The sequence below is a fragment of the Pelodiscus sinensis genome, chromosome 6 (genome assembly GCF_049634645.1).
Source record: "Pelodiscus sinensis isolate JC-2024 chromosome 6, ASM4963464v1, whole genome shotgun sequence".
Lineage (NCBI taxonomy): Eukaryota > Metazoa > Chordata > Testudines > Trionychidae > Pelodiscus > Pelodiscus sinensis.
This window is the reverse complement of record NC_134716.1, coordinates 3,504,121-3,531,851: the sequence shown is the minus strand read 5'-3', so window position 1 is coordinate 3,531,851 and position 27,731 is coordinate 3,504,121. Positions and strand designations below refer to the sequence as shown.

The following is a 27,731-nucleotide window of genomic DNA, read 5'->3' as shown; positions in this document are numbered from 1 at the left end:
CCTCGGACACATTGTGAACCTGGATTTCCTCTGCACATGTTCTGTGTGCAGTGCTGTTCCATTCAGAGAAAGCCCACCTTGTTCACGAGTAACACTGTCAAAAGCAACTTTCAATGGGACTTAAACCTCCCAACCCACTTACGTGCTTTTGTTCCTTTTTGTCCTGAACTGAAATGTATCATTTACGGCGCCAAATGGCAAGTCATCAAAGCAGCCGATACAAGGCAGACATCAAATACCAACCTCTTTCTCTCAGTGGCACGGATGTGACCAAAACATTCTCTTCTGGCCAGGGTAACCAACGAGCTAGTAGCATTTAAAACTTATTGCACCAGGCAAGGCAAGAAAGGCCAAAAAAATATATTTAGTTGGGTTCCTACTGCTAAACCACAGCTATGTTACAGCGACATTGTACATCTCCCAAGAGCATTATGGGATACCTTCAAATAATTCTTCCGCAAGCGAAGAATAAATAATGGCTTTCATTAAAAATCTCTTCTCCTGGATTGGGCGTGTCAAGTCAGTTAATAATGTTAGTGGGCCTCAGCCAGGAAAAGGAGGAGTCTAAAGATATTCTGAAGAACAGGAAGATTCTGGTCTTCTATTTTTTCCTCCTGCAAGTTTTTTTAGCCAAAGACCTTGCAGCTTCACCGACCGTTTCACTGAAGCATTGCTAATGTCTGTACAGCCAGCGTCAAGAGCAAGGTGAACAGAAAGTGGACAGGTGGTTGAGCCCTGCTGGTTTCCGTTTGGAGGTGACTGGATCGCCCGTGTCCCCGTGGCCGAGGTTCCACTGTAATGTAGCCGTTAATGATGCGGATCCGGGGTGGGGGGTCAGTGGTACTGCAAGGCAAACAGAGAAGAAGCTTGGTCAGCAATTAGTCCCAAGGGGCAGCGATCATCACGAAGCAGGAGTCAAGTGGGCACACACGGGCCTGCAGGGGGGCCCCAAAGTGTGGAGTTGTCCGCAGACCTTGTGAGTTCCTGAATGAAGTTGTGAGCTTTGCAGCAGAGAAGGCTTGGCCACGCAGCTCCCTCGCCACACACAGGGGCGGCCCGTGAGCCTAGGCAGACTAGGCAGTTGCCTAGGGCGTCGCCAGCCTGGGCACCCGATGATGACATCACGGGGCACCCGGGTGCCCGTTGATGACGTCACGGCCATTGGTGGCCATGCAGGCGGGGGCGCCGATCGCGCCTTCCACCTGGGGCGCCAGCTGCTGTAGCCGGCCTCGGGCCACTCCTGGCCACGCACGTTTATAAGGTGGGTTCAGCAGCTAAGCCTGAACCTCAGCTGGCTTCTCCTCAGCTTGCACATGCACGTTAGCATGAACCAATCCTCCATCCACACGATGCTCCATATAAAAGAGCACCAGTGGCAGATAGAGAAAGCCCATGGGCCATCCATGGGGCAGTGGGAGTGCAGAAAAGCCAGGCTTAGAAATGCTTCCGAGGGCGAGAAGCAAAAGTCCACGTGAAATGCCCATCTCAGACAAGGATGTGAACTGTGGGCACTGCTCTCTCTGAAGAACAGGCTGGAGCCCGATTTGATCCTGAGGCTACAGGCCAACACACTTCAAATCCCCTGGCCCAACATTGTTAGGTGGAAACTAAAAGATACATTCTGGCAAAATCCTAGCAAGCACAACATCAGGATTTAAGTCACCTTAACTCTGCCCCTCGTGGCTGTGAATTTTTCACAGCATAAGTGACATAGATAGATCCACCGCAGTTTAAAGTGTATATTAAAATGAGACAACTGGGAGGAGAAACAGAGCTGGGATACAGAAAAACTTGGCCAGTGGAGAGGTTTAACTCAATGTGATTTTGGCTTCTCTTCCCTCAGACACATTGCGAACCTGGATTTCCTCTGCACATGTTCTGTGTACACGCATATTCCTTTCACTGGCACCAGTGCTCACTACTCCTACTTGACACTGGCCAAGTACATTAAGCAAAAATGCTTGGGGAATTTGAAGGCAATTAGTCTCCTTTTTGAAAACACTTACCATTCTATATCCAAAAGCCCCCGCAGGAGGCTCCCGCAGTATCTGGACAGACGCCAGCTGGCAGTGCAACAAAGCAAGAAGGCTGACAGCGGATGCACACAGGAGCACAGAACAGAGCAATTCAGCCAAGTCCACTACAAGACTGTATGAAATCAGTCGAGGGAGGCCCTGCTTGTTTACATGCTCATAGGAGTTACGTTACGAAGGACCCAGACCAAAGCATAACACACCTAGTAGATTTATCCACTGACAGAGACGGAAATAAGGGCTGTGACTTCCGATATGGGCTGAGTATTTATGTCTGAAAGGCTCATGTTAATGACTGAAATTCATCAGCACCAGTAGGTGGCGTAGTTCACATAACAGAAGCCTTCAAAGAGAGGTGTGTTGGTTTGCTCTTTTGCTTTTTCAAACAAGGCAACGATTTTAGGAAATGTCCCTTGCTCAGAGATAACATATCTAGGACATAAAGTTAGTATCGATTTGCTACACACTCAAACACAGTGCAGAGATCCCGCAATGGAAAGAATTAGGGCTGTTGATTAAAAAGGAGTTTACTCACCCAATTAACTAAAAAAATTGCAATTAAAAAAATTAATCATGAATCACTGTAGTTTTAACTGTGCTGTTAAAACAACAGAATACCAATGGAAATTTATTAAATATTTTGGATGTTTTTCTACATTTTTCAAATGCCGGGTGTACAGAGCTCACTTTATATTATTATTTTGGATTGCAAATATTTACACTCTAAAAACAATAAACCAAAAAAATTCAGCTCAAGTTCTGCAGTGCATCTCTTTATCGTGAAAGTGCAATTTACAAATATATGACTTTGTTACATAACTACACTCCAAACCAAAACAATGTAAAACTTTGGAGCCTACAAGTCTGCTCAGTCTTATTTCTTGTTCAGCCAATTGCTGGGAAATGCTTGGTTTAGTTATCTCCTGTAGATGTAACATTGTAAATAAAAAGGGGGCAATGACACTTGAAAGTGAGAATAGACATTTGCATGGCACTTTTGTACCCAGTATTGGAAGGTATTTACATGCAGATTTGCTAAACATTCATATATCTCTTCATGCTTTGGCCACCATTCCAGAAGACATGCTTCCATGCTGATAATGCTCATTCAAAAAATAATGTGGTAATTAAATTTGTGATTGAACTCCTTGAGGGAGAATTACATGTCTCCTGCTTTGTTTTAACAGAATTCTGCCATATATTTCATGTGATAGCAGTCCTGGGCGATGACCCAGCACATGTTGTTCATTTTAAGAACATTTTCACAGCAGATTTGACAAAATGCAAAGAAGGTGCCAATGTGAGATTTGTAAAGAGAGCTATAGCACTCGACTATTTAAGATTCCTAAGTGCCTTTCAAAACCTTTCAGAAGTCTTAAAAGAGCTACACACAAATGTGAAAACTACAGAATCTGAACCACCAGAAAAGAAAATCAACCTTTGGCTGGTGGCATCTGACCCAGATGATGAAAATGAACATGCGTTGGATTGCACTGCTCTGGACCATTATCAATCAGAAACCACCATCAGCATGGACGCATATCCTCTGGAATGGTGGCTGAAGCATGAAAGGACACATGACTCTTCAACACACCTTACACTTAAATATCATTGGATGCCAGCCACGACAGTGCCACACAAATACTTGTTCTCACTTTCAGGAAGCGGGCAGCATTATCTCCTGTACACGTAACCAAATTTATTTGTCTGAGCGATTGGCTGAAGAAGAAATAGAACTGAGTGGACTTGTAGGCTCTACCATTTTACACTGTTCTAGTTTTGTACATAATTCTACATTTGTAAGTTCAATTTTCATGATAAAGAGATTGCACTACAACACTTATTTGAGGTGAATTGAAAAAGACCATTGCTTTTGTTTTTTGCAGAGCAAATATTTGCAATAAAAATAAAGTGAGCACTACACTTTTCATATTCTGTGTTGTAAATGAAATCAATATATTTAAAAATGTAGACAACAACCACAAATATTTAAATGGATGGTATTCTATTATTGTTTAACAACTTGATTGATCATGATTAAGTATTACTGGTCTAGAAAGCATCTAACCTGAAGTGCACTGATGGGCAGTTTAGTGACAACCACATCTGTTATGCTGCATGTACAGTGACTTCCTAATCGTTCTGCCTCTCAAGAAGGCATGTGACAGGCAACCAAGAAGAAATAAACATCACTGTGTTAGTCCCTTCCCCCTCTACTACAGAAGTTATTTGGGAGTTTTATCCTCCTGTCATTTATTCCCTTTGATTTCAGGGTCACTACAGGTTGAACCTCTCTAGTCTGGCACCCTCTGGACCTGACCAGTTCTGAACAAGAGAATTTTCCAGACCGCAGAAGGTCAATATTGTCTAGCAGCGTTACCAACACTCCCACTCCTTACTGGACTCTTAGAAGACATTTAGGGCTAAATTAGAGCTAAATAACAGCACAGAACACTGAGAGCCAGGACTGGTGGCTGTAAACAAACTTTATGGGACCATGGGAAACTTGGCCACACCCACGATAAGTGTCCATCTGGCTAACTCAAATCATGCCAGACAATGGATGTTTCTGGACCAGAGAATGCCAGAGTAGAGAGGTTCCACCTGTATTAAAATCAGACCTTGTTTCCGTTCAAGTGATGCATTTTATGGGTGGAAAGTAAACTGTAAGGGAGCAAGAGAGAGACAGAATTGGCCTCTGCCACTTCCAAGGTCCTAAAGGCATGTATATTGGAGGTTGCTGATAGCACTTCATCAGCTTGGTGTTCTCTGAGGGTCTGACTAGAGCATTCCCAAAGTGGACACCAGAGCAACAGTCCTTAACCCTGTTTATGCTCAGCTGACACTTTGTCCCATCTTGCCTACCCCGTGCTGCAAAAACGACCCCATGCTTAGACTCTCATCCTGCAAACACATACGAGTAGGCTTTCGTGCACAAGTACAGGTTGAACCTCTCTAGTCCACAACTCTCTGGTCCAGAAACGTCCGTCATCCAGAATGATTTTAGCTAGCCGGATGCCCGCTTATCATGGGTGTGGCCTAGTTTCCCGCAGTCCCATAAGTCTATTTACAGCCCCCAGTCCTGGCTCTCAGTGTTCTGTGCTGTTCTTTATCTCTAATTTACCCTAAATGTCTTCTAAGAGCCCAGTGAGCAGTGGCAGTGTTGGTAATGCTGCTAAACAATACTGATCTCCCATGGTTTGGAAAATTCTCTAGTTTGGCACCAGTCAGGTCCCGAGAGTGCAGGACCAGAGCGGTTCAATCTGTAGTCCCATTGACTTCAATGGGAACAATCTCACGCAGAAAGTTAAATATGGGTGGGCGTATTAAGCAACAGGGCCTAAACTGGGAAAGGCTCTCGGTTAGCTGGTAGAACGGTCTGCCGGACATCAAGCCGCCACCAGCTCCAGCAATAAAACCCGCCGCCACCACCTATCACCCCCATCAACTTTATGAAGCGCAGTAAACTAACGTTATAGCAACCTGTGCAGCCAGATGTAATAAATCCTATAATGACTGTCTCTGCATTTAAACTCAAACAAGAACAGCCTGGCCTCTTTCCCCTGCACCTGTCCCAGGAATACGTCGTTCAGAGGGATGGAAAAGCAATCATCTATTCGTGTAGCATATCAAAGCGGTGCAGGTGCTCTGAAGTGTTCTCTACCTTCAGGCTGAGGAGAAATAATTATTCAGGGAGTCCCCCTGAATTGATTGGAGGAACGTGTTTAAAATTCGTAGGGGCCAAGTCTCCACTGTACTGCCCTGGGGGTAGTCATCGAAATGACACGCAGTGGGGATGAGGCGCTCCCGACTTGCAGGAGCACGTGTAAGGAGGGTAAACGTTGGCACAAGGGGACAGAGAGCCAGGCCTGCAGCTTGTCAGTTGGGAAGGAGCAAGGTGACACTACAACAGCGGAGCAGTGAAGATGCGTGAGGAACGACACACAGTTCAAAGGTTGCTACAGTTTGTGCAGTCGTATCTGTCCTAGGAGAATCCGCTTTCTTGCCTGGGAAAACTACTTTAGTTCCCCCCACCCTCAGCCACCTTATTTTCCATCCTGAACCAATTAGGCAGACAGAACCAATTGCCCTGCTAATGGGGTGTTAGGTAGGGATGTTAATGGTTAACCCGTGGGCCCAGCTGGGCTGGAGCAGCCCCCTGATACGGGTAGGGGGCTACTCCAGCCCAGCCGACCCACCACGCTGTATCATGAGCGAGGGGCACTTGAGCCTGGCTGGAGCAGCCCTTGTCCATGGAGGGCCCAGCCTGGCAGGGGAGCGTTTCAGCCTGGCCCCACCCCCGTTTAACATACTGTTTGACCGGTTTAACCGCTGAACTGATTAAACGGGATTTTACGTGCCTCGTGGTCGGGCGCCTCGAGTCTTTTTACCGCTGATTACATCTCAAGGCACAAGTAAGAAGTGCAGCAGAGAAGAGGCAGCATTCTGCTCTGCAGCTTTGCCCCAGAGGAAGCGAGCAGCGTTTAAAACCCAGCCCCTGGGCTATGTTGATCAGCCTCGATAAATCGCCAGGCTTACTGTGGCAGCGTGCCCCACCTCCTCAGCCCCACCGGCTGGTACCTTTCTTCAATGCGAACCCAGAGGTCGTTAAACTGCCGGAACCGTTGCTTCTTCTGCTGCTTCCTCTTCTTCTTCTTGTATTTCCTGTCCGCTTTCTCCAGCAGGTCGACGCTGTCGGGCAGCAGCAGGTGGGGCAGAAGCTCCTCTTCCTCTTTCGGAGGGCGGGGCAGCTCCTGGGCGCTCGCGTAGGGGGTATACGCCGGGGACGACGAGGAGAACGTTGACCAGGTTTTTGGATTCTTCCTGCTGGGGGCAGGGGAGGGAGAAAAGAAGAATGTTTGGAACATGTGAATAGAGGTCTTGGGACAGCCCCATGGGACCAGAGATGCTAGGCAGCTTCCTGACCCCCTACCTCTGCAAGTGTTTCCCTCTGGAAGTTCTGCTGGTTTAAAGCTTATCATTTCCCTGCCCTCTGTGCCCTGGCCCTCCCAACTCACCCCTTTGTACACGCAGAGTCTCTTCAGGAAGATGTGGAGTGCGGGCACTGGCTGGGCTCCGCTTACCTCAGGTGCCTCCCGGTCGGTGTCACAGCGGGTCCAAGGCAGCCTGCCCCCTTACCCTGGCCCTATGCCACTCCCAGATGTGGCCAGCAGCTGTGAGCCGTGGTTCCCAGCCATCGGGCACTGTGGGGGGTGGCACTGGTGGGCAGGGGCAGGCGCACATGGAATTTCGGAGCGGAGTGGCCCTGGGTGACTGCAAGGACAGCCCACTTATCGCCTGGCACCCTAGCTGCTCCCTCAGTGGGGTGGGCCGGCGCTGGCAGCTGCAGCCCTCCAGATAGCGCTAAGGCTCCAGGAGTCCATCCCACAGCCCGCAGATTTGCCAGGGGCTGGATGAAATTAAGCAGGGGACCATCTCGAGGCCCCATGAAGTGGGATTTCAATGGCATGAGCTCTCTCTCTCTGGAGCAGAAGCTGATAAGGCAATTGGAAAGACCAGGGACTTTTTCATTGAAAAAAGGAGTGATTCCAGTGTTGGATGATGACTGGCTCTTACGGATGAGCACAGAGGCCTTGCCAGCCCCCCAGGGAACTACACACTCCTGCTCAGAGACAATGGGGATGAGTGCAGTCCACAGCCAGTAGCAGCTAGTGGCATGTGTTCCTATAGGTGGTGCACAGCTGCCCATGCCTTGGTGCACATAACAAAATTTATTCTGCACATATAGAAAAAAAAAGTCGAGGGGACATTGGTCAACACCAGTGAAAGATTTCAAGGAGGAAGAGGACATGCTCAATGCAGGAGGAAAAGAAGGGGACTTCATTAATACTATTTGTACAGGGCTGCCCACAACATTCTCACTCCTGAGGCGGGGAGCTCAAATGATGACCCCTCGCTTGGGCCAAACTTTGAAAGGTCTCAATTCTCTGGGTCTGGCACCTGAGGTGGCCGCCTCAGTTCTCCTCATGGTAAGGCCAGCCCTGTATTTGTATTACTGTAGTGCCTTGGATCTCCATGTATTGTGGAAACACACAACAAAGAGACCCAGAGACCCCTTTAGGAGAGGTTTTTGGTGCTCAGAAAAGGAGCTATTGCAATAATCAAGGAAGAGGTAGTTTGGGAGAAAGGCGATAAAAAGGGGAATATTCCAGTCGTCACGGTGAAAGGTGACCAGGATGTGAACAAAGGTTTCAGCAGTGAGAATACAAGGGAAAGGACAGAGCATGGGATTTAGCGAGCCCCCATATGTGGAACAGGACCGAGGGAGGAATGGAAGATGGCCCAAGGCGGCAAGCCAAGCCGGGAGAAAGGAAGCAGCACAGAGAAATCTGAGACTTAGCTGTAGGAATTTGGCGACGGAGATTTTGGCAGGAAGTCCAGGAGGAGACGGCTGAGACAGCAGGAAATGCAAAGCTAGACAGAGGGGATGTTCGAAGAATCAGTAGACTAGAAGGGATCTCGAGAGGTCACCCGGTCCTACCCCCTGCGCTCATGGCAGGACTGAGCATTGTCTAGATGTAGTAATTCTCTGGTCACTGAACCCCTGGGAGTTCACCTAGGCAGAGAGCACCACAGGAGACCAAGGAGAGAACCGTGAAGGCTACCCGTCCGTCGGTAGGAGCGAAGGCAGGAGGAGGAGCCCTGCGACGGGATGAGGAGAGTGCTCTGCAAAGAGAGCTGGATTAGCAGTGTCCAAGCCGAAACAGATGGATAAAATGGTGGAAGAGAGAATGACCAATGGTACTGGAAGCCCAGCAGACCGCTTGGAAACAGGAATTCAACTTAGCACAAATTGGGTCCTGGGGGATTCTGGTAAGGCCAGTGGAGAGACTGGAGGTCAGGCTGGAAAGGTCAGGACAGAGAAGTCAAATAGCAATTGAGGTTTTGGGGGGGATTTTTTTGGAGGGGTGTTAGAGAGAGTGGAGGGGATGACACAGGTGAGACCAAGGGATATGATTGTGATATAACACAGCACTTGTTCACAAAGGGGAAAGAGCCAAAGGGGGGAAGAGATCGGTTAAACACACGAGGGGAGAGGAATGAGAAAAGGGTCCCAGAAGCCCAGGCAAAAGGGGAAGATGTATCTAGCTGGGATGGGGGCAGGGGAAAAAAGCTTGTAAAACAGAGAAGCCAGCAGCCCTGCACTTGTATGCAACACTACAAGAACCTAGCATGCCCACTCAGACTAAGTCTAGACTGAGGCTTCTTTTGGAAGAAGCTTTTCTGGAAGAGATCTTCCAAAAAAACTTCTTGCGAAACAGAGTGTCCACACTGCCAAAGCACATCGAAAAAGCGATCTGCTTTTTCGAAAGGTAGCATCTACACTGAATGGATGCTCTCTTGCATGTAAGCTGTGATTACTATGGATGGAGTGGCCACCAGGGCACCTGTGATTTTTCCTCTTCTTTCAGAAGAACCCTTCTTCCCTGTCCACACACCTTTTTCTGAAAGAGCTCTTCCAGAAAAAGGCTGCTTCTTTGTAGAGAGAGGATTACCAATGCTGGAAACACCCATCTGTTCTTTCGATTTTCTTTCGAAAGAACGCGATTGCAGTGGGGACGTAATTGAAGATTGTAGTGGGGACGTAATTAAAACTCTGTAGCGTAGACATACCCTCAAACTTAACTTGCGGTTTGTAACCACCTTCTAACTGAAGGCTTTAAAAGTTCTGGGAAAAATACATGCAAGTCAATGTTGAAAAGCAACCTGGCAAGTGTCATGCATACCGTGTTTCCAAATTAGCTCCCGGAAGATAAACAGAGCAAAGGAAGTGAACTGGGAAACAGCGAAGAGTAGCAGTCTATGCGTAATGATGCCTATCCATTTCCACATCTACAGCTTATCTATGACAAGGGCATATCGTCTACAACTTATCTATGACAAGGGCATATCGAGAATGATAAAAACATGCATATATTACTTGTTGATGGGCTGTCCAGACGGAGTATGTTCTACCTCATACCCTTCTCTTCTCAAAACATCAATCACTGTGTTGTTGCCCATGAAGTGACCTGCAGTTAAGAAAAAAATAGACTCTTTGGAGCACAGCAAACAAGAAAATAGTAACCAGCCCCGCCTTTCCCCCAGGACAAATGCCGCTCGGCATTCCACCACTGCATCACTTCCGGAGCCAGAAGATCTATCAAGGCAATTGGTTTCCATTTCTCTTTTAGGAGGTCTCAAAAAAGGGTGTAAGACACCAAATTATTGGAGACGCGTCCATACGACTGATCTGGCTGCTGCCAGAAAGTTCTCATTGGGCCATTCTGAAGTGCCATGCAGCTAATCACCACCAATAGGCCACTGTGGTAAACAAAAGATTCTATCCTCCGTGCATGTCTCCTGCAGATCCGACTGGATAAAGGACCCTTCATGTCCTGTCCTACTCAGTCCCAAAGTGTTCATGGGCCAGGGTGCTGGACAGTGTGTGTGGCGGGGCTGCCGAGAACCGCTGATCCCAAACTGTAACCTGTATAGCATGGAAAGCCCTTCAAACCAAGGCCTGCTGCTGCACCCCCAGCACGCTTAGGGCCGGCCCACAACATTTTGGAATCTGAGGCAAGGAGCTCAAATGACGCCCCCATATGCACATACGCACCAGCAGCAGACACAATTTTCTATACTCTGGGTCCTAGTGGCACCCCTCCTCCCCCCAGACTGGCACCTGAGGCATCTGCCTCAGTTCGCCTCATGATAAGGCCGGCTCTGAGCATGCTTCGTTCCAGCACCTATGTAGACAGGTACTGCCCTCGGCCCTCAAAACGAATCAGCTATATTAAGTTACGTGGGTGTCAGTATGGAGCCACAGCATTTACTGCAGCGCATGTAACCGCAGTCAGAATCAAAGTGCTCTACAAACGGAAAGGCCCGAAATATGCTGTCAAGCATCCTCATTAACCTTTTGTTATCATTATCAGATTAAGAATCATCCAACTGTGGTGAATTAAAAATAGCTCTGGACTTGGGTCAGACACTGTCCTGGCCCAGCGAGAATTCAATCTTTTGTTTCCTTTCAAATAAGCAATTAAAGACGGAGACCTGGAACCTTTGTAAAATCCACTAAACATTGGAGAGGATTTAGCTGGCTCTGGCATAATTCTGCTTGAGGTTTATAAATCCACTCCATTTTCAGCCAGATGCGTCTGCTTCTTTGCCTGTGGACTGACATCATAGCGACATCATAATGAAGTAATTATGACTGTCTATTGCTATAAATGCTGACCAGCGTGTGGATCGTGACTTCAAGTTTGTTCACAACATTTACAACCAGCAGAAACCACCACCCAGCAGGGCATGTTATGGAGAGGAGATGCCGTTATATTGTTTGTTTATACAACATCCGAAAGGGCATAAGAACATAAGAACGGCCATACTGGGTCAAACCAAAGGTCCATCTAGCCCAGTAACTTGTCTGCCGATGGTGGCCAGCACCAGGTGCCCCATAGGGGGTGGACCGAAGACAATGATCAAGCAATTTGTCTCCTGCAATCCTTCTCCAGCCTCTGACAAACAGAGGCCAGGGACGCCATTTCTATCCCCTGGCTAATAGCCTTTTATGGACCTAACCTCCATGAAATTATCTAGCTTCTCTTTAAACTCTGTTATAGTCCTAGCCTTCACAGCCTCCTCTGGCAAGGAGTTCCACAGATTGACTACACTCTCTGTGAAGAAGAACTTTCTTTTATTAGTTTTAAACCTGCTACCCATTAACTTCATTTGGTGTCCTCTAGTTCTTCTATTATGGGAACTAATAAATAACTTTTCTTTATTCACCCTCTCCACACCACTCATGATTTTATATACCTCTATCATATCCCCCCTCAGTCTCCTCTTTTCTAAACTGAAAAGTCACAGTCGCTGTAACCTCTCTTCATATGAGACCTGTTCCAAACCCCTAATCATTTTAGTTGCCCTTTTCTGAACCCTTTCCAAGGCCAAAATATCTTTTTTGAGGTGAGGAGACCACATCTGTACACAGTATTCAAGATGTGGGCGTACCATAGTTTTATACAGGGGCAGTAAGATATTCCGGGTCTTATTTTCTATCCCTTTCTTAATAATTCCTAGCATCCTATTTGCCTTTTTGACTGCCGCTGTACACCGTGTGGAAGTTTTCAGAGAACTATCCACGATAACTCCAAGGTCTCTTTCCTGGATTGTCGTAGCCAAATTAGCCCCCATCATACTGTACGTATCGTTGGGGTTATTTTTCCTGATGTGCATTACTTTACACTGATCCACATTAAATGTCATTTGCCATTTTGTTGCCCAATCACTCAGTTTGGTGAGATCTTTTTGAAGTTCTTCACAGTTTGCTTCTGTCTTGACTATTTTAAACCGTTTAGCATCATCCGCAAACTAAAGCATCAGCCATGCTTTGCCACGAGAAGGCCTGTGCCCCAAGGAACTTACAAACTCACGCCAGGTGTGACACTGCGTGCCGAAGCGGGAAGCAATAGACAGGATGAAACAGGGAGAAGGAGACGGGCCCCGGCCACAGGATCTCAAGATAATTGGGGAAGCAAACCTCTCCCGTATTTAAGAGCTGGGGGAAGTTGTCATTAGTTAATACTTGGGTTTTGTTCTGGGAACACATCTTGTCCAAGCCCCCACTGCAGTGGAAGCCATGGTTATATAGACACACCAGATCCATCTCCTCACAGAAAGCAACGACAAACAGCAAGAGATGGGTTTCTCTCCCTCAAGCTTTCAGATCAAACAGTTGCGCTGTGTGAGAGAATGAGTCCACAAAAGCATGACAGGGAGTAAGCCTCTTTCACCTGTTTTCTATTTTGGCCTAACACACTTGAATGCTCCCAAAAGAAAAGCCCTAGGCCCTTGTCCCATCAGCAAGCCTCCTCCTTTCTTTCTGTACACAGCTCTCCATTATCCCCATACCACTAGGTGAAGTGATGCATTTGAGAGGTCAATTTACTCTGGCAGGGGGTGGGGAGCCATGAATCTCTATTCTTCTGTGTTCAGCCTCAAAAGGGAACTGAGGGGCTGTTGTGTGCACCAGCTCAGCCATACTCTTGACTGGAGAGTAAATACAACCAAGCCTTTAATCTGGCCTGAAAGGAAGTGGAGTGCAGGCACTGTGATGGGCAAGATGCTCAAATAACAAAGCTGTCCGACCCACATGTGTTTGCAAACCAGCCAGAGTAATGGCCCCTGAATTTCAAATCTTCCTACCCTTCCTCTCTAAGGTTCTGTATTTTGTGGGTCTATTGGGCAAGGAGTTTGGGTCGGGTCCGTTTCTTTATTTTTTGTAACACCCTAAGTGACGACGCAATTCTTCAGTTTCTCTGGTTTGCAGCCTGGAACACACACAAAGGTGTTCTGGTCTTTATAATTAAGTCAAAAAACATCCATCTCATGGGGAACTTTTGCACCCAAAGTAATGCATCGTGAATTTTGACACTTGTAAAAATTGAGCCTAGCGAGAGTGGAAATGCCAGATAGGAGTGGTTTCTCTGGTAGTCCAGTAGGTGTTTCTTAATTATTACTAGCGGGCTACGCCCTGTGCGCGCTACGCTTGCCAACCCTCCTCTCTCAGGCCACTTTCGCGGCCAGAGAGCACTGAGAGCATGATGATGTCATCCTATCACCCAGCAGGAAAAACTTTTTTATATAAATAGAGAGAGATAGTAACACATTTTGTAAATGATATCGCTGTCAGAATTTCAACAAAATTCAACAGATCCTGACAAAAAATTTTCCTTTAAAGTCCATGTAAAAAAAGAAACTAAAACTTGACGTCCATTTAATTGTGTGTGTGTGTTTCTTTAGCACAAATATCTCAGCACTTTTCCCTCACAACCCTGCATGACAGCCAGGAACCCATAACTTACAAACTGTCCCACAATAACAAATCAGTGGATATATATATGGGCAAACAAAAATGTTTCTCAGGAAATGCATTTTGGATGGATGCCCTCTGAGTTGCGGTAAAAAGGGCTGTAGCATGTGATTATGGTGATGCAACCACAGAGTAATGCAATTGGTGCTAACCACTGGGACATCCTAAGTCAGGATGTTTATTTCTCTGACATGCCTGGGAGCATTCAAATGGCTTTTAAGGGCCAGGGTTTCATGGATTGCTAAAACAAGTCATTATAAATGTCTTAGACAAACAAGTCTTCTCATGTTTAGAAATGCCTAGGAAAGGAGGGAGAATCTATAACAATTTTTCCTAAAATGCTCCCGAATCAGAACATTTTAAAAATAATAGGACGTCCATCCAGAACAATTCCAGGGTAGCTGCGGATATGCCCTGGTTGAAAGTTGGTTGTTTACTTTCAAAGTAAGAAAGTTTACTTCTATGATCAAGCCTGACCCTCCTAGATCTACTTTCCATTCAGCCTGTCCTGTGGGAATGAAGGCTAGCTCATACCCACAGGTAATTGGCCACTGTCGGCAGTCAGGACACTGAGCTAGATGGACCTTTGGTCTGTCTCAGTATGGCCGTTCTTATGTTCTTATGTTCTCTTGGCTCAGTCTTTCGGCCAGCTGAAAGGAACAGACACCAGCAAATTATCCTCCGCTTGCTTCCCTTTATAGAGTTTCACTTACCCACCAAATCAATCACCCCAGCACAAACTGATGAAGAGCCCTTTCCTTCCAACAGTTGTGACACCGACCACCTTCTTCATGAATGTGCGAGGTAGGGCCCTGAACTGCCAGGCCTGCCCCACCCCAACTCAACAGAAACACAAGGAGAAGTTCCAGGCAGACCAGGTCCATCCATGGGAAGGATGCAGGAAGGAAACCACTGGGACAGCACAAAATACGGCATTGTATTCCTGGAGGTCGCTTCATGCATGGGAACCTGATGGCCTGGTCTGATCTCTTCCACTGGGTTCATGTTTTCTCAAATGGCTTTCCTGCAGAATGGGAGGAAGTGAAATGGTGATCACTCCGTGTGTGTGTGTGGGTGTGTGTGTGTGTATGTGTGTGTGTGCGTGTGTGTGGTGGGGGAGGGTAATTGACAGATCTGCTTACTGGTAATTTTAACTGTGTACCAAGGCATTGCATGGACTCTTATGTATTGCAAAGTACTAACAATCCTAATAAGTAAATAAATGTCTTCTTCATACATGACATGCATCTGATGAAGTGGGTCTTTGCCCACGAAAGCTTATGCTCCAAAAGTCTGTTAGTCTATAAGGTGCCACAGGACTTCTCGTTGTTCTTCATACATTGACGTTCCTACAGTACACATCTTCTATGTACTTGCTCTGCTGAAATAGTTAAAGAAAACCCCAAATGCACAGCCTGACATTCAAATGGGCAGATTTGGCAGCCTTTCTTGGATTGTGCCTCACTTCTGCGAATATGACGCTTTCTGGGAATTGGTGGGCTTAAGGCCTCGTATAACATAAAGCATGCAGTTACATATGATTTCCAAAATTGATGTAATAGAGGCAGTGCCCCTCATCCAAAACAGAGTCGTAAATCACAGCAAGCTGCATTTCTACCCCATCGTCACTGGAAATATATTTAGATCCCTCGACAAATGTATGGGGCGCTTATTTCCAAACACATCTTAAAAGCTGAATGCCTGACAACTACGTACATCCGGGCTTGACAGATGACTTTCCAAAAATTGTATGATCAGGCCCCAAGTTTAATGCACAAAGGAAAATATTAGTGAGATCTCCCAAGGATATATATATATATACACACAGGGCTCGCCGAGCCGCAGCGAGCCCCGCTTGCCAGTTGCGCTGTCTGGCGTTCTGCGCATGCGCAGATTGCCCGAACCCGGCTCTTCCGGGATGTTATCTACTCACCACGGGTGAGTAGATTATATAGATTGTTGAGCCCTGTATGTGTGTGTATATATATATACACACACCTCACTAACAGTGATGGAGCTATTTGTGTAAGCTGGCTGGTCATGTTTTTATCACCATCACAGCAAGACCAGAAGCACAAGGAAACACAGTGGTAAAAATACCTGTGTTCTGGTTTTGCTCTCGCTGCAGAGAGCTGTGATGCTGGGAGCCCTGTGGTGGGAGACTTCCAGAGAGAGGGTTTTGGGGACACATCTATGTTACCCTTCTTTAGGATCTCCCACCACTGCGACCAACGTGAGAACGCTAACGAAGGAGCTGACAGCCGACTGCCACTGAGATCTGCTCTGAGCAGCTGTCTCTCTTCCAATTTACTTTGTTTTGAAGATTCCACTCATGCTTTGGAAGGGGTATTTTTGCACACTCATAATTTCTACTCTGTGTATCTGTCCTAGACTCCAGGCAGAGTGCCCTATGTATGACCTCCAGGACTCTGGGAATGGTTCTTGCTTCCACCGACCATATCCCTGTTGGGGACTCTCATTATGACAACCCTACACTAGCTACTGAGTACACAGACAGAAAACAGACTGACATTGAGTGGGATCAGCCACTCTCACATGACACGTTCACACAAATTCTGGGACTCAGAGCTTCTAATTCCACGCCTGGTCCTCAGCATGACCCCACATCCCAGAAGCAGGGTAGCAAAATGGGGAATCAGGCCCATTGTGCACCGGAAGAGGCAAAACTGACTCTGTCTGGTTTATCATAATCTCACTTGACTGCTCCTTTCTGGTTTTAGTTTGGGTTTTGTTCCAGTCTTTCTTCTCTTTCAGGCCCAGGTGTGTTTCTTGAATTGCTTTATACTCGGCATCTGTTGGCTGTGTAAGTGTAGCACCTTTTGCACAACGCAGCTCTTGGTTACATTCCCTATTTAGTCCTGGACTTCCAATTCTGATTCCTTAGCTCATGGGTGGGAATTTCAAAAATGTGTGAGCAAGCTAGCCTCCTAATGCCAATTGACCTTCAAAGCGAATCAGGCTTCCAATTTACCCAAAGCTACATCTACAAAAGCTTGCCACCACAAAAAGTCAACCTAAACTAGGCTGGAGTCAAAGTACCTTAGGGCACATTACCGCAGGGTCTACCATGTAGGAGTTAGAACATAAGGACATAAGAATGGCCATACTGGGTCAGACCAAAGGTCCATCCAGACCAGTACCCTGTCTGCCAACAGTGGCCAATGCCAGGTGTCCCAGAGGGAGTGAACCGAACAGGTAATGATCAAACAATCTCTCTCCTGTCATCCATCTCCACCCTCTGACAAACAGAGGCTGGGGACACCATTCCTTACCCATCCTGGCTAAGAGCCTTTTATGGACTATGAATTTATGAATTTATCCATGAATTTATCTAATTCTCTTTTAAACCCTGTTATAGTCCTATCCTTCACAACCTCCTCAGGCAAGGAGTTTCACATTACTCTCCCATTGACTTCCCTTACTCTTCTCATCTGGGGGGTGGGCCAACTGAAGAGCAATCTGCAGTCAACTTGGAAAGTCTTAACTAGACCCTCTAAATCAACCACCAGTGGATCAATCTCAGAGCATGGATCTGGGTCGTAGTGTACACATAGGCTAAGTAACTGAAAATCATATCGTATGTTCCTCAGGGGATTTTACACCTCCCTGTAAGTACAACAAGTGCAACCTGGCCTTGAATTCATTCTTTTCCTTTCCCTAATATTTCTGCACACTCATGTCTTCAATCTCCTCTTTCCAGTAGGTTGTATACCCAGCTGTAACTATGACTTTCCTTTCTAATTAGATTCCTTGGGCTTCTTGCCCTAAATTGCATTTTTTTTCAAAACAATGAAACTAAGCATAAGAACTGATACTAATTAACATTTCTATTAGAGTAATGCCTGGAGGCCAATCATGGTGAGGATCCATTGTGATAGATGCTGGATAAATACACAGGACATGACTGTCCCTGCCCCACAGAGGTGACCATCTAAAATTCCCATGGTGTAGTAGAGTCTTTCCCACGGATGAGCTCTGGCGAGTGCCTCATAGTTATTTTAAAAGCCAACGTGAAGTCCGTGGGTGGCATTGGATGGGAATCTTCAATGGCAGCATGTCATCTCTCCTTCCCACCAAGTCCCTTTCCTATTCCAACCTAGCACCTCTTTTACCATTGGCGCAGCTGGTCAGTGACAATCCCTCTTCTGTACTAACCCACAACCCTTCTCCTTCATCATGACTGCTCCTTTCAGTGGACATTGCTCACCTGGGGCTGAGTCACATGCAAACTGTCTGGGAACGGATTTTAATTTAGAGCATATTAAGTCACTAAGCTGCGAGCGTCAGGAGGAAAGCTAGCAAGACCTGGTGTTTCTGAGATAAGTCAAGTCGCTAGCGACTTGCTGAAGAGTTAATTCAGACATTGGCTAATCAGGCTGTTCGTACCAATTCCCCTTTCTGGGTGGTCTGTCAAAACAAAAATAGAACAAAAATGTAGGCAAAGAAAATAGCATTCCCTGGAGGTTTAATGCCATACAAATCTGAGTGACATTGAGGGTACGTCTAGTCTGAAGGCTTCTTTCGAAAGAAGCTTTTTCAGAAGAGATCTTCCGAAAAAACTTCCAAAAGAGAGCATCCACACTGCAAAAGCACATCAAAAAAGCGATCTGCTTTTTCGAAAGAGAAGGTCCACACTCACTGGACGCTCTCTTGCATGTAAGCTGTGATTACTATGCACGGAATGGCCACCAGGGCACCTGTGCTTTTTCCTGGAGGCCTCTTCTTTCGAAAAAACTCCCTCTTCTGCGTCCACACATACCTTTTTCCGAAAGAGCTCTTTCAGAAAAGGCATTCTTCCTCATAGAATGAGGTTTACCAATGTTGGTAAAATCCCTGCGTTCTTTCGATCTTCTTTCGAAAGACTGTGATTGCAGTGTGGATGTCAGTGAAGCTTTTTCAGAAAAATGGCTGTTTTTCTGGAAAAAAAAACCCTGCAGTCTAAACGCACAGCTTCACTATTTCCTTTAGTAATCGGTTGATTTTTTTTTCTAGTAACATGACTTTTTTAACCATAGACCTACTTTTTGTAGCCTCACTAACAGTTTACCAACATGAAGTTGGTGTTAATAGCTTCAAAATAATACCGCCCTTGTCCTTTTCAGTAGGAACAGAGCAGAAACACCTGGAAGACAAAAAGGACTTGATCTACACTAGGACTTTATTTCAAAATAACCCCCCCAAAGGTCAAATTTATAAGTGGAGCGTCCATACTACCAAGCCCGTTATTTTGAAATAACGGGCTGTGGAATTCAAAGTCTTTACTCCTGCTTTTCATCAGGAGTAATGTTAATTCCAAAACAGTTATTTCAAAATAGCGGTCGTGTGAATGCTCCGTTGTCACTATTTCAAAATAAATACTCCCCAGGTTCATTCAAACTAATTACTCCCTAGTAGTGCTTCCTGGGGCTCCAACTCTGAGGTAGCGTGTCCACATTAAGGGAGCCTACCCCGGACTCATTTTGAGGTGCCTCCGTAATGTGGACACGCTATTTTGATTATGGTAAATTGGGAGTTATTAAGTCAAATTTACTAATTTCAAAATAGTTTCCTAGTGTCAGCATGGCCCCAGGGTTAACAAAATTCAAAGGGTCAAACCTTGTAGGTCAATCCAAGCTCTCAGTGATGTCAACATTTCTGTGCCCAACAGGGCTGACCTTTTACTCACAAAGGTGAGCATTTACTGTCATAAGCTATTACTGAAAGCTCTCAACTGTAGTGATGGCATGGACTGATATGGGGAGCTCATTAACAGCTCCCTAAACACAGGTTTCCCCTTTTAATTTCTATCTTGGCAGGAGGCAAGACTTTCTGGAAAGTTTCCTGAAAATCTGTTCAGCTTTTTTGTTTGGTGGCTTGGTTTTCCATTCGTGTTAAAAAAAAATCAGCCACTTTTGAACAAGGCTGTGTCTACAGTTGAGAGATGGGTGAAAAAGATGTCACTAAAATGGACAGGGAAAGTGTGTGTTTCTCTAAACTCTCAATGAAATCTACAAAATAAGGCAGGTATGAACAGGGACTCTGCTGTATCTTAACACACTGCATACGGCACAGCATAAGAAATGGGAAGTTTATAGCCAGGGTTTTTGTACTGATTTTGACCTGTGCAGAATTCTTTCACATCAATAAATCTGAGCAAAGGTCCATGGCTCTCCATTTTGACACCACATCTAGGTCCCCGATCAAGGCCCATGCAATGAAAAGGTCAACGTATAGTCATAATACAAGGAGAGAGTATACGTTAAGACAGTGTTTCTCAGCCAGTGGTACGAGTACCCTTATGGGTACTCAAGAGAAGCCTGGGCGACACGTCAACACAACCGATATTTGAAGAAAACAGAATTTTTGTTTTGAGTTTTACAGCGCTTTATTATTTTTGTCCTTTTTACACACAAAAATTTCATCACCCACCTGGCTACGATTAAGTTGTTTAAACAAATGTGTTGCAATGGTAAAAAAAAAATGGTGTGTCTGAAAACTGTAGCTACTTGGGGGTACTTATAATTTTTTTTTAAAGGAGTATTTTATAAAAAAAAGGCTGAGAAACACTGCTTTAAGACACAGTACAGGGAGAAGAGCTAATGCTAAACTTTTGTTAACTCTGTGTTTCCTCTCTTCTAGTTGCTTTAGTCACACCCACGACATGGCTGGCTGTTTGCATGAACTTCGCTATGAAATAAAGTATCAAACCTCATTTGAATCCCCCGAAAACCGCCTGGTCTATCAATTTTCCTGGTGTGACGAAGTTTTGATAGAACTACGTATACTAAGGGAGGCGGATAAAAGAAGGGAGGTTTATAGCACCCCATCCATTCCCAACTACAGCTTTGTTAAAAGGGGCGGAAAGTGTTTTCAACAGAGGGCACCAAAAACCAGCGTTCCGCTTTCTTTTCAAAAATTTGACACCCGAGTATTGTAAATCTCTGCAAACCAATGACAAGGACCTGGTGTGCTCCATTTTGACGCCACACCCAGGCCCAGGGGTATTCGAGAGAAGTCTGGGTGACACATCAACACAACTGAAATTTGGAGAAAACTGAAATCCTTCAGCCCCTTCTAGCACCCCACCCAATTTAACTTTGCCCTCGGGAGACACGCCTGCCCTGCAAGTCAATGTGCGATTACAAGACAGGTCCGCCTAATTTGCACAGGACACGACGGTTAGTGCAGACAGGGGGTGGCGAGCAACCAAAGAAGATATGCAGGCTCCCTCATGACCATACTTTGGTCTGCAATGGAAAGGTGATGCTGGTGGCATTCTCTCCACTGAGGGCCAGATTCTCCGCTGGTATAAACACATTTCTTTACAGCAACGGAGGATTTGCCCCATTTTCGTCACCCTGCTCTCTGTCTGCCCTTCCTGCGCTCCCAAGCCTGTATCTAGTTCTGGCTCTGACTCGGGCATGGCGGTTCGTGCAGGGCCTGTGTTCCGTGTGGTGCCACGCCTGTCTCTGGGCACTCACGCACAAGCATGGAGGAGAGGACTCCAATAACGCACACGACTATTGCAAAGGCTGGACTGCAGCACGGGGAGGGCTTGTCGATACAGCGAGGGGCTGCATGACAAGCAAGGGTGTGAAATGAATGTAGAGCACACCGGCTGGCCACACGCCAGCTGGCCGCATGGACCCTGTCAGGGGGGTTAAACACTAGAATAAATTGCCTAAGGAGGTTGTGGAATCCCCATCTCTTCTGTGGCTGGGGTTTGTTTCCTACCTCTGGTCTGTTCTCATCCATAGGAACCCAACCGGGACTCGCCCCTGGCTCTGACATGACAGGAGTTCAGAGAGTCATGCTGGCAGCTGGTTTCTCTTGGTGAGGCCAAAGGCAGCCACAGCCCAGCACCCAGAATGACCTAAATCACGTAACCTGAGTCTGATTAACTTTTCCCCAGGCTGAAGAGCTGTGTGCTGCAGCCTATTAGTGCCCAAGGATGGTATGCGTACAATCTTTATGCATGCCTGAACAGATCCTATCAGCTACCTTTCATTACCTCCCTGCTCAGTGCGAGAGGTCTTTGTTATGCTAAGCAGATAGCCTGTAATCAGAGCTACCTGCTGCATGTGGAGGGATTTCTCCTTCCTGCCAACGCAAATGCTGTTAGATAAATATTTCCTTTGCCTTATGGAGACCTTCTACCCTCTCTGAAGCAATGTCCATGGATCAGATGAATGTGTCCCAGGAATCTCATGGTTCACAGGATGCTGCTTTCTTTGCGCTTCTCTTTTCAGGGGCTAGTACAGCGTACAGACAAATGGATCGGGGAGGCAGTGGGTAGAGAGAGACCCAGGCTCTGTTCTTGGCCAGTCCACAGATCTACTTGTGTAACTTTGCGCAAGTCACTTCCCTTTTTCGTGATTCCCCTGCCTCTTTTTCTTGGCTTGTCTATATAGCCTGTCCACTCTTCAGTGCCAGGACTAAGGGCCACAGTGGGGGTAGGTCCTGGACCTGACATGAGCTAGAACTGAGCCAGGCTGCTGGCCAGCCTGTTAAAATTTTTACTGGCGGGCGGGGGGGAGAGGGAGAAGAGGAGAATGCGTATAGTCTACAGCATTAACCTATACATTTTTGCTTATCAGTTAATCAACTACACTATTACACCCCTAATCTGCATCTGATTGGTGATCCACAAATACGGTCAGCAGATATGTGCAGATTTGCAGAGCTCTAGACATAAAATCTGATGCACATCCATCCGCAATCCACACACATGGTTTGTGGATAGTTACCAACCAATGAAAAGCAACCCTTCCTTAGAAAATAACTAAAAAGCACACAATCAAACCACAACTAAAATCAGTGATTCAAATCAACATTTCCTGCTTGCTAATTTAAATCACTTTGATTTGGCTCAGCCTACCCGGACAAGGTCTGTCCATTATGCGCTACATCACACAGCACAATGCGGCCCCAATCTCATTGGAAGTGTCTTGGCTCTACTGATATTTGAATCAGATATCCAGTAAACTTTTCAGACCTAAGGCAGGAAACTAAGTATGCACTGTCAACAACCCTGCCTACCTACAGGGCACGCTTCAAAGAATTCGCCTTTATCTTTCATTTGAATAATTGTCTACATCTAAAGAACCAGCTAGGGGAAGAGGGGTTGTTATGCCTGTAAGGGTCTGATCCTGCCCTGAGTTCTGACAGGGAGACTCATCACAGAGTCTGGGGGTTGAGAGCAGAGTGTGTCAAAATGCAGGAAGAAAGTCATCAAGTTCAGGAGCTCCTCTAGCACGTACCAGCTCCAAATGCGAAGAAGAAACTCTTGTCGGGGTATTCCTCCAGCAGGTCCTTCACCCTCCTTCCCATCCTCTCATTGCGCTTGTAGATCAGCTCTTGGCGGAAATAGGTGTCTATCTCCTGGGCAGTGATGCGCTCGTGGGGCGGCAGGGTGGCGTTGATGAAGTTTGGGACCTAGGCAAAAAAGAAAAATCTTTGTGGGAGTGAAAACATGGCAAACAACCCCCTCTCTCTCTCTCTCACACACACACACACCAGAATAGTGATAGAAATGTAGCCGTGTTAGTCTGGGGTAGTTGAAGCAAAATGCAGGACAATGTAGCACTTTAAAGACTAACAAGATGGTTTATACACACACACCACACAGAGTTGTAAGTGTTGTGTCTCCCCTTGACTTTGCTCAGTGCTGAGCTCCAGAACAACAGCAACTGAAGCGACTTTGGAAGGCACCACCCGTAGCTTGTGAAGTCAGAAGGGACCCCTACATCATCCAGTCGAACCTCCTGCCTGGCACAGGCCTCCAGCCCATGCATGCCAACCTCCACCCCCACTGAAATGGGACCAAAGGGTGAGGACTCAATTATTAAGCACTGCAGGCAGGAACCAAGGAGCACTAGTGCCTGTAGTGATGGGGACGTGATGGAGTGAGACACACGTAGAGAACCTTGGCAAATGCACCACATGCTGCTGAGGAAAGTGAAGAACCCCCATGGTCACTGCTCATCTGACCTTGGGAGGAGGGGATTCCTTCCTGACCCCCCACAGGGTCATCAGTTTGACCCTGAATTTGTGAGCAAGACCCAGCCAACCAAACATCTGAGAGAGTTCTCCGTGCTACCTCTGAGCCCGAATCCGCCCCATCCAACATCCCGTCTCCAGCTGTAGCCATCCCTGATGCTTCAGAGGAAGGAGATTAAAAAATAATATCTCCCAGAATCATTAGAGGGGAGGAGCTCCAGGAGAAAGAGGAGGAATGTCGGTCTTGCTCGCTCCCTCCCCTAGCTGTCTCCCACTGGGTCTTCCAGCCCCTAGAATTGGGCAGAGGGTTATTTTGGTTTCCCCGCCCATAGGGTGTGAGCATTGTTGGGATCACATCCTACCAATTAAGAACTGCCAGGTTTAGCCTACTAGGGCAGTCGACAGTCGCTATGGAACCTAACTCGCATGCAATCTGTCTCTGAGGGCGACCTTTATGCAGTGGAGAAAAAAGTTTGTGGTGTAGGTGAAGGACAATTTGTCCCTCAAAGACACAGCATGGTAGCAACGGGGCAGTTTGCCTCTGGGGCCCGGAAGCAAGTTCTGTGTGATCGTCTGTGAAATGGGTGTAATAAGGCTTCCTTCTGCCGCAGAGCGCCTGGAGACCCACTGAAAAATGCTACATAAGAGCTAGGCCCTACGTCCTGTTACTGTGGCCAACAGTTCACTCAGCTGCGACCCTGGGGCGATGGGGAAGCATGCACAACAGAGATGGTGTCGCATTCATGGAGCTCAGTGCCAGGAGAGGGCAAAACGGAGTGAAAACAGCAGTTCCAGGTCCCCAGCAGACCCAGGCAGGCGACAGACTTTGCGGTGCCCTGGGCAATGAAGGGGGTGGGGCTCAGCTCCGTCCTTGAGAAGAAGGGGCGGGGCTAGGTGCAGCCAGCCCTCAGAGCCATTCCTCCCTCGCCCCACCCTCAGCGCCTAAGGCTCCGGCGGTGATTTAAAGGCTGGAGGCCCGGCCTTTTTAAATTGCTGGGCCCTGAGGCAACTGCTCTCTTTACCCCCCTCCCACCCATTGGCGGCCCTGAGCGCACCCCGCTTTCTGCGCTCTGCCACAGAGGGAGGCCTCAGACCCGCAGGGAACCCCTCCTGCCACCAAGCTCTCGCTCAGCTCTGTGAGGCCGAGTCCTCCATTTCATGGGCAGACCCAAGTTGCTAGGGAGACCCTCACGCTCGGCTGTCGTCAGAAGTGCGTTGTCTGCGCTCGGGGTTCTCTCTCCACTACCCTGACAAGGCCAAGTGATTCCTGACTGGGCATTTGCCTGGCGTTAATAGTATCGGCTCACTGGGGCGTCCCATCACGTTGCTTGCGAGACTGTTCCCACAACTGGCTCTCCATGGCTTCATATCTGTTTCCTGATCGTCAGCCTAGTCCTGAACCTTCTTTGTTTCCTCCCAGTTCTCCCCCACACAGGCCATGTCTGCACGACAAAGTGGTACAGTCCTAACTCCGTCCCGATAATGGGGATGCATTAATGTACACACACCCTTATTCTGGCCGTTCAGCGCTCCTGGTACAAAGCACGTTTACACCGGTACAATTGCACCCGCACTAGCTGCATGCCGGATTGCCCTGGTATAACTATAAACTAACTGAAAGAGTGATACCGATACGAAACCTGAACACAGACCAGGCCAGTTGCGCCTTTCTGCCCTCCTGCATAACCCCTCCCTCTTGTGCTGACATGCCTCCAATACCTCTTCTTCGGCACCTCTTTGCCTGCCAGGAGGCTCCGTGCAACAGCATGCCTACGGAAGAGCAGCATTCAATGCAAAGCACGCCCTGGCCCGAGACGGGGCTCCAATACACACCTGACAGCGATAGGGACGTGTATGAAAATGGCACACACTGTCAAAGGGCAAACAATGCAATCAGCTCACAGAGCTTGACAAATGCCAAGTAGCCAGTTCATGCCCCACCCCTGCGAGGAGGTGACTGCCACGGGGGTGGAAATACAGGCACAAAAAGGCTTGTGACTGGTCAGTTTTTCACACAGGCTACAATAAGACTCCCAAATGTGTTGCCACTGGCACAAAAAGCCTGTTCTTGCTCTCCACCCAGGGCTAAGCCGTCCCTGCCCTTATACAGCCTCGTGCCAAAGCGGCCTTGTATTTTTCAAAATGACCTCTGGGTGCTAAAATTCCCATCCTATCTGCATAGAAAAGCAGCCACTCAGGCAGCCAGTTAGCTATCTTTGCCCATGTTTGCAAAGGGGCCTATCTCAGGAACAACAGTGTGACCTAGTGGTTAGAGACACAGACTGGGAGAAAGAGGATTTGAGTCCTGTTCTGGCTGGCATAACCAGGCTCGACACTTGGCCCAATGTAAACCAGATGTAATTCAAAAGACAAATTTCCGGATCTAGAGCCGGGTCTCAGGTGCAGAATCTGGCCCACCGGCCTGCTGCGTCACCTCAGGCTAGCCCCACAGGGCCGGATTCTCCCAGACGCTGGGAGCCCACACGTACAAATCAAATATGCAGGGAGTGGGAGCGCTCGGCACCTTTGAAACACAGGCCATTAACCCCTTGCGGCCTCATTCTCCCCATCTGTCAGCTGGGCTTAGGCCTGATTTTCTTCCCCACTGACACTGCGAGAGGACAGGCAGACCCTGAGGTGCTAGGCTGTTCACAGATAAACACCTGCAGGCGGGACAGAGCACCATGGAATCCAGGGCAGAGCCACAGCAAAGGGGTTTGCAACCAGGGCAGAGCTCTGCAGCATAAAACCAAACACGCACGTTCCCATAAACCCACCCGAGAGGCTCGTACTGGCCCCAGGTCCAGGGGTGGCATCCGTCCGCCCCACAGGCCTTCTGCCTTCCCAGAAGTCTCTCTGCTCGCGTCTCCACCGGCGGTGAGCAACCTCGGGCTTGCAGGCCACACACGGCCCAGGGGGGTTCTATGTGCGAGACGTTTCGTTTCCCGTTGCCCCACGCGCAGGGTGGCCAGATTCTGCCGGTTTCAATTCCCCCAGTTTATTCCTCCTGATATTATGGAAGTGACACGCACGTGAAGCCAGGACACGTGCCATGAGGCGCGGGCTGACTGCACGCAGCACTGACAGGGAGAGCCGCGCGCTCCCTCTGCGTCCAAAGCGCTGCTGCGGTTCAGGCGGCGCCCGCAGCAAACTCTCGGTACGCCGGCGCCGTGAGCACAACTACCCATCCCGGGAGACTATCTTGGTGACAACAATCTTTGCAGCCCACTAAGATGAGGGAGGGCCACTCACGAGCCAAGGTTGCCCATCGCTGGTCTACACCGTGGCTGGGAGCAGGGTTCCCAACCCGGGGAGATGGACTTGCTCAAGTCCTGCTTGGGTGAGAGTGTCTTCCTGGCCTGGAAGGCTCATTCCCAGCAGGGGTGTTAACGCACCCCCTGAAGCCTGGTCTGCACCTGGAGGGTTTGCTGGTGTGGCTGGGTCAGTGAAGAGGGAGAAAGAAATCACACCCCTGGCCCACATCGCTGTGCTGGCAAAACGCCCACAGTTATACTAACAATAAGATTCTTTCACCAATAGAGGGGAAATGGTTTCCACTCTACAGGCAAAAGCAGCTATAGAATCCCAGGGCTGGAAGAGACCTCAGGAGTCATCGAGTCCAGCCCCTGCCCAAAGCTGGATCAATCCCAACTCAATCGCCCCAGCCAGGACTTTGGCAAGCCAGGACTTAAAAATCTCCAGGGATGGAGAGGCCAACCCCTCCCTAGCTAGCCCAGGAAAGGGCTTCTCCACCCTCCTAGGGAAATAGTTTGTCTTAATATCCAAGCTAGACCTATCTCATAGAGCTGGAAGGGACC

General features: G+C 47.7%; 1 protein-coding gene across 3 annotated transcripts in view; it reads right to left on the bottom strand.

Moving 5' to 3' along the window:
• Positions 1 to 344: 344 nt before the first annotated feature.
• Positions 345 to 27,731, bottom strand: part of TRABD2A (TraB domain containing 2A) — an 81,495-nt gene continuing 54,108 nt past the window's right edge. For 2 of the 3 annotated variants that reach the window (XM_075931318.1, XM_075931315.1), the window contains 4 exons: positions 23,175 to 23,349; positions 9,976 to 10,066; positions 6,615 to 6,860; positions 345 to 843 (listed from right to left, as the gene is read on the bottom strand). In XM_075931318.1, the coding sequence (XP_075787433.1) occupies positions 660 to 843; positions 6,615 to 6,860; positions 9,976 to 10,066; positions 23,175 to 23,349 (696 nt within the window). In that variant the 3' untranslated portion in view covers positions 345 to 659. The remainder of the gene's footprint in view (positions 844 to 6,614; positions 6,861 to 9,975; positions 10,067 to 23,174; positions 23,350 to 27,731) is intronic. The other variant, XM_075931317.1, reaches the window with a different exon arrangement.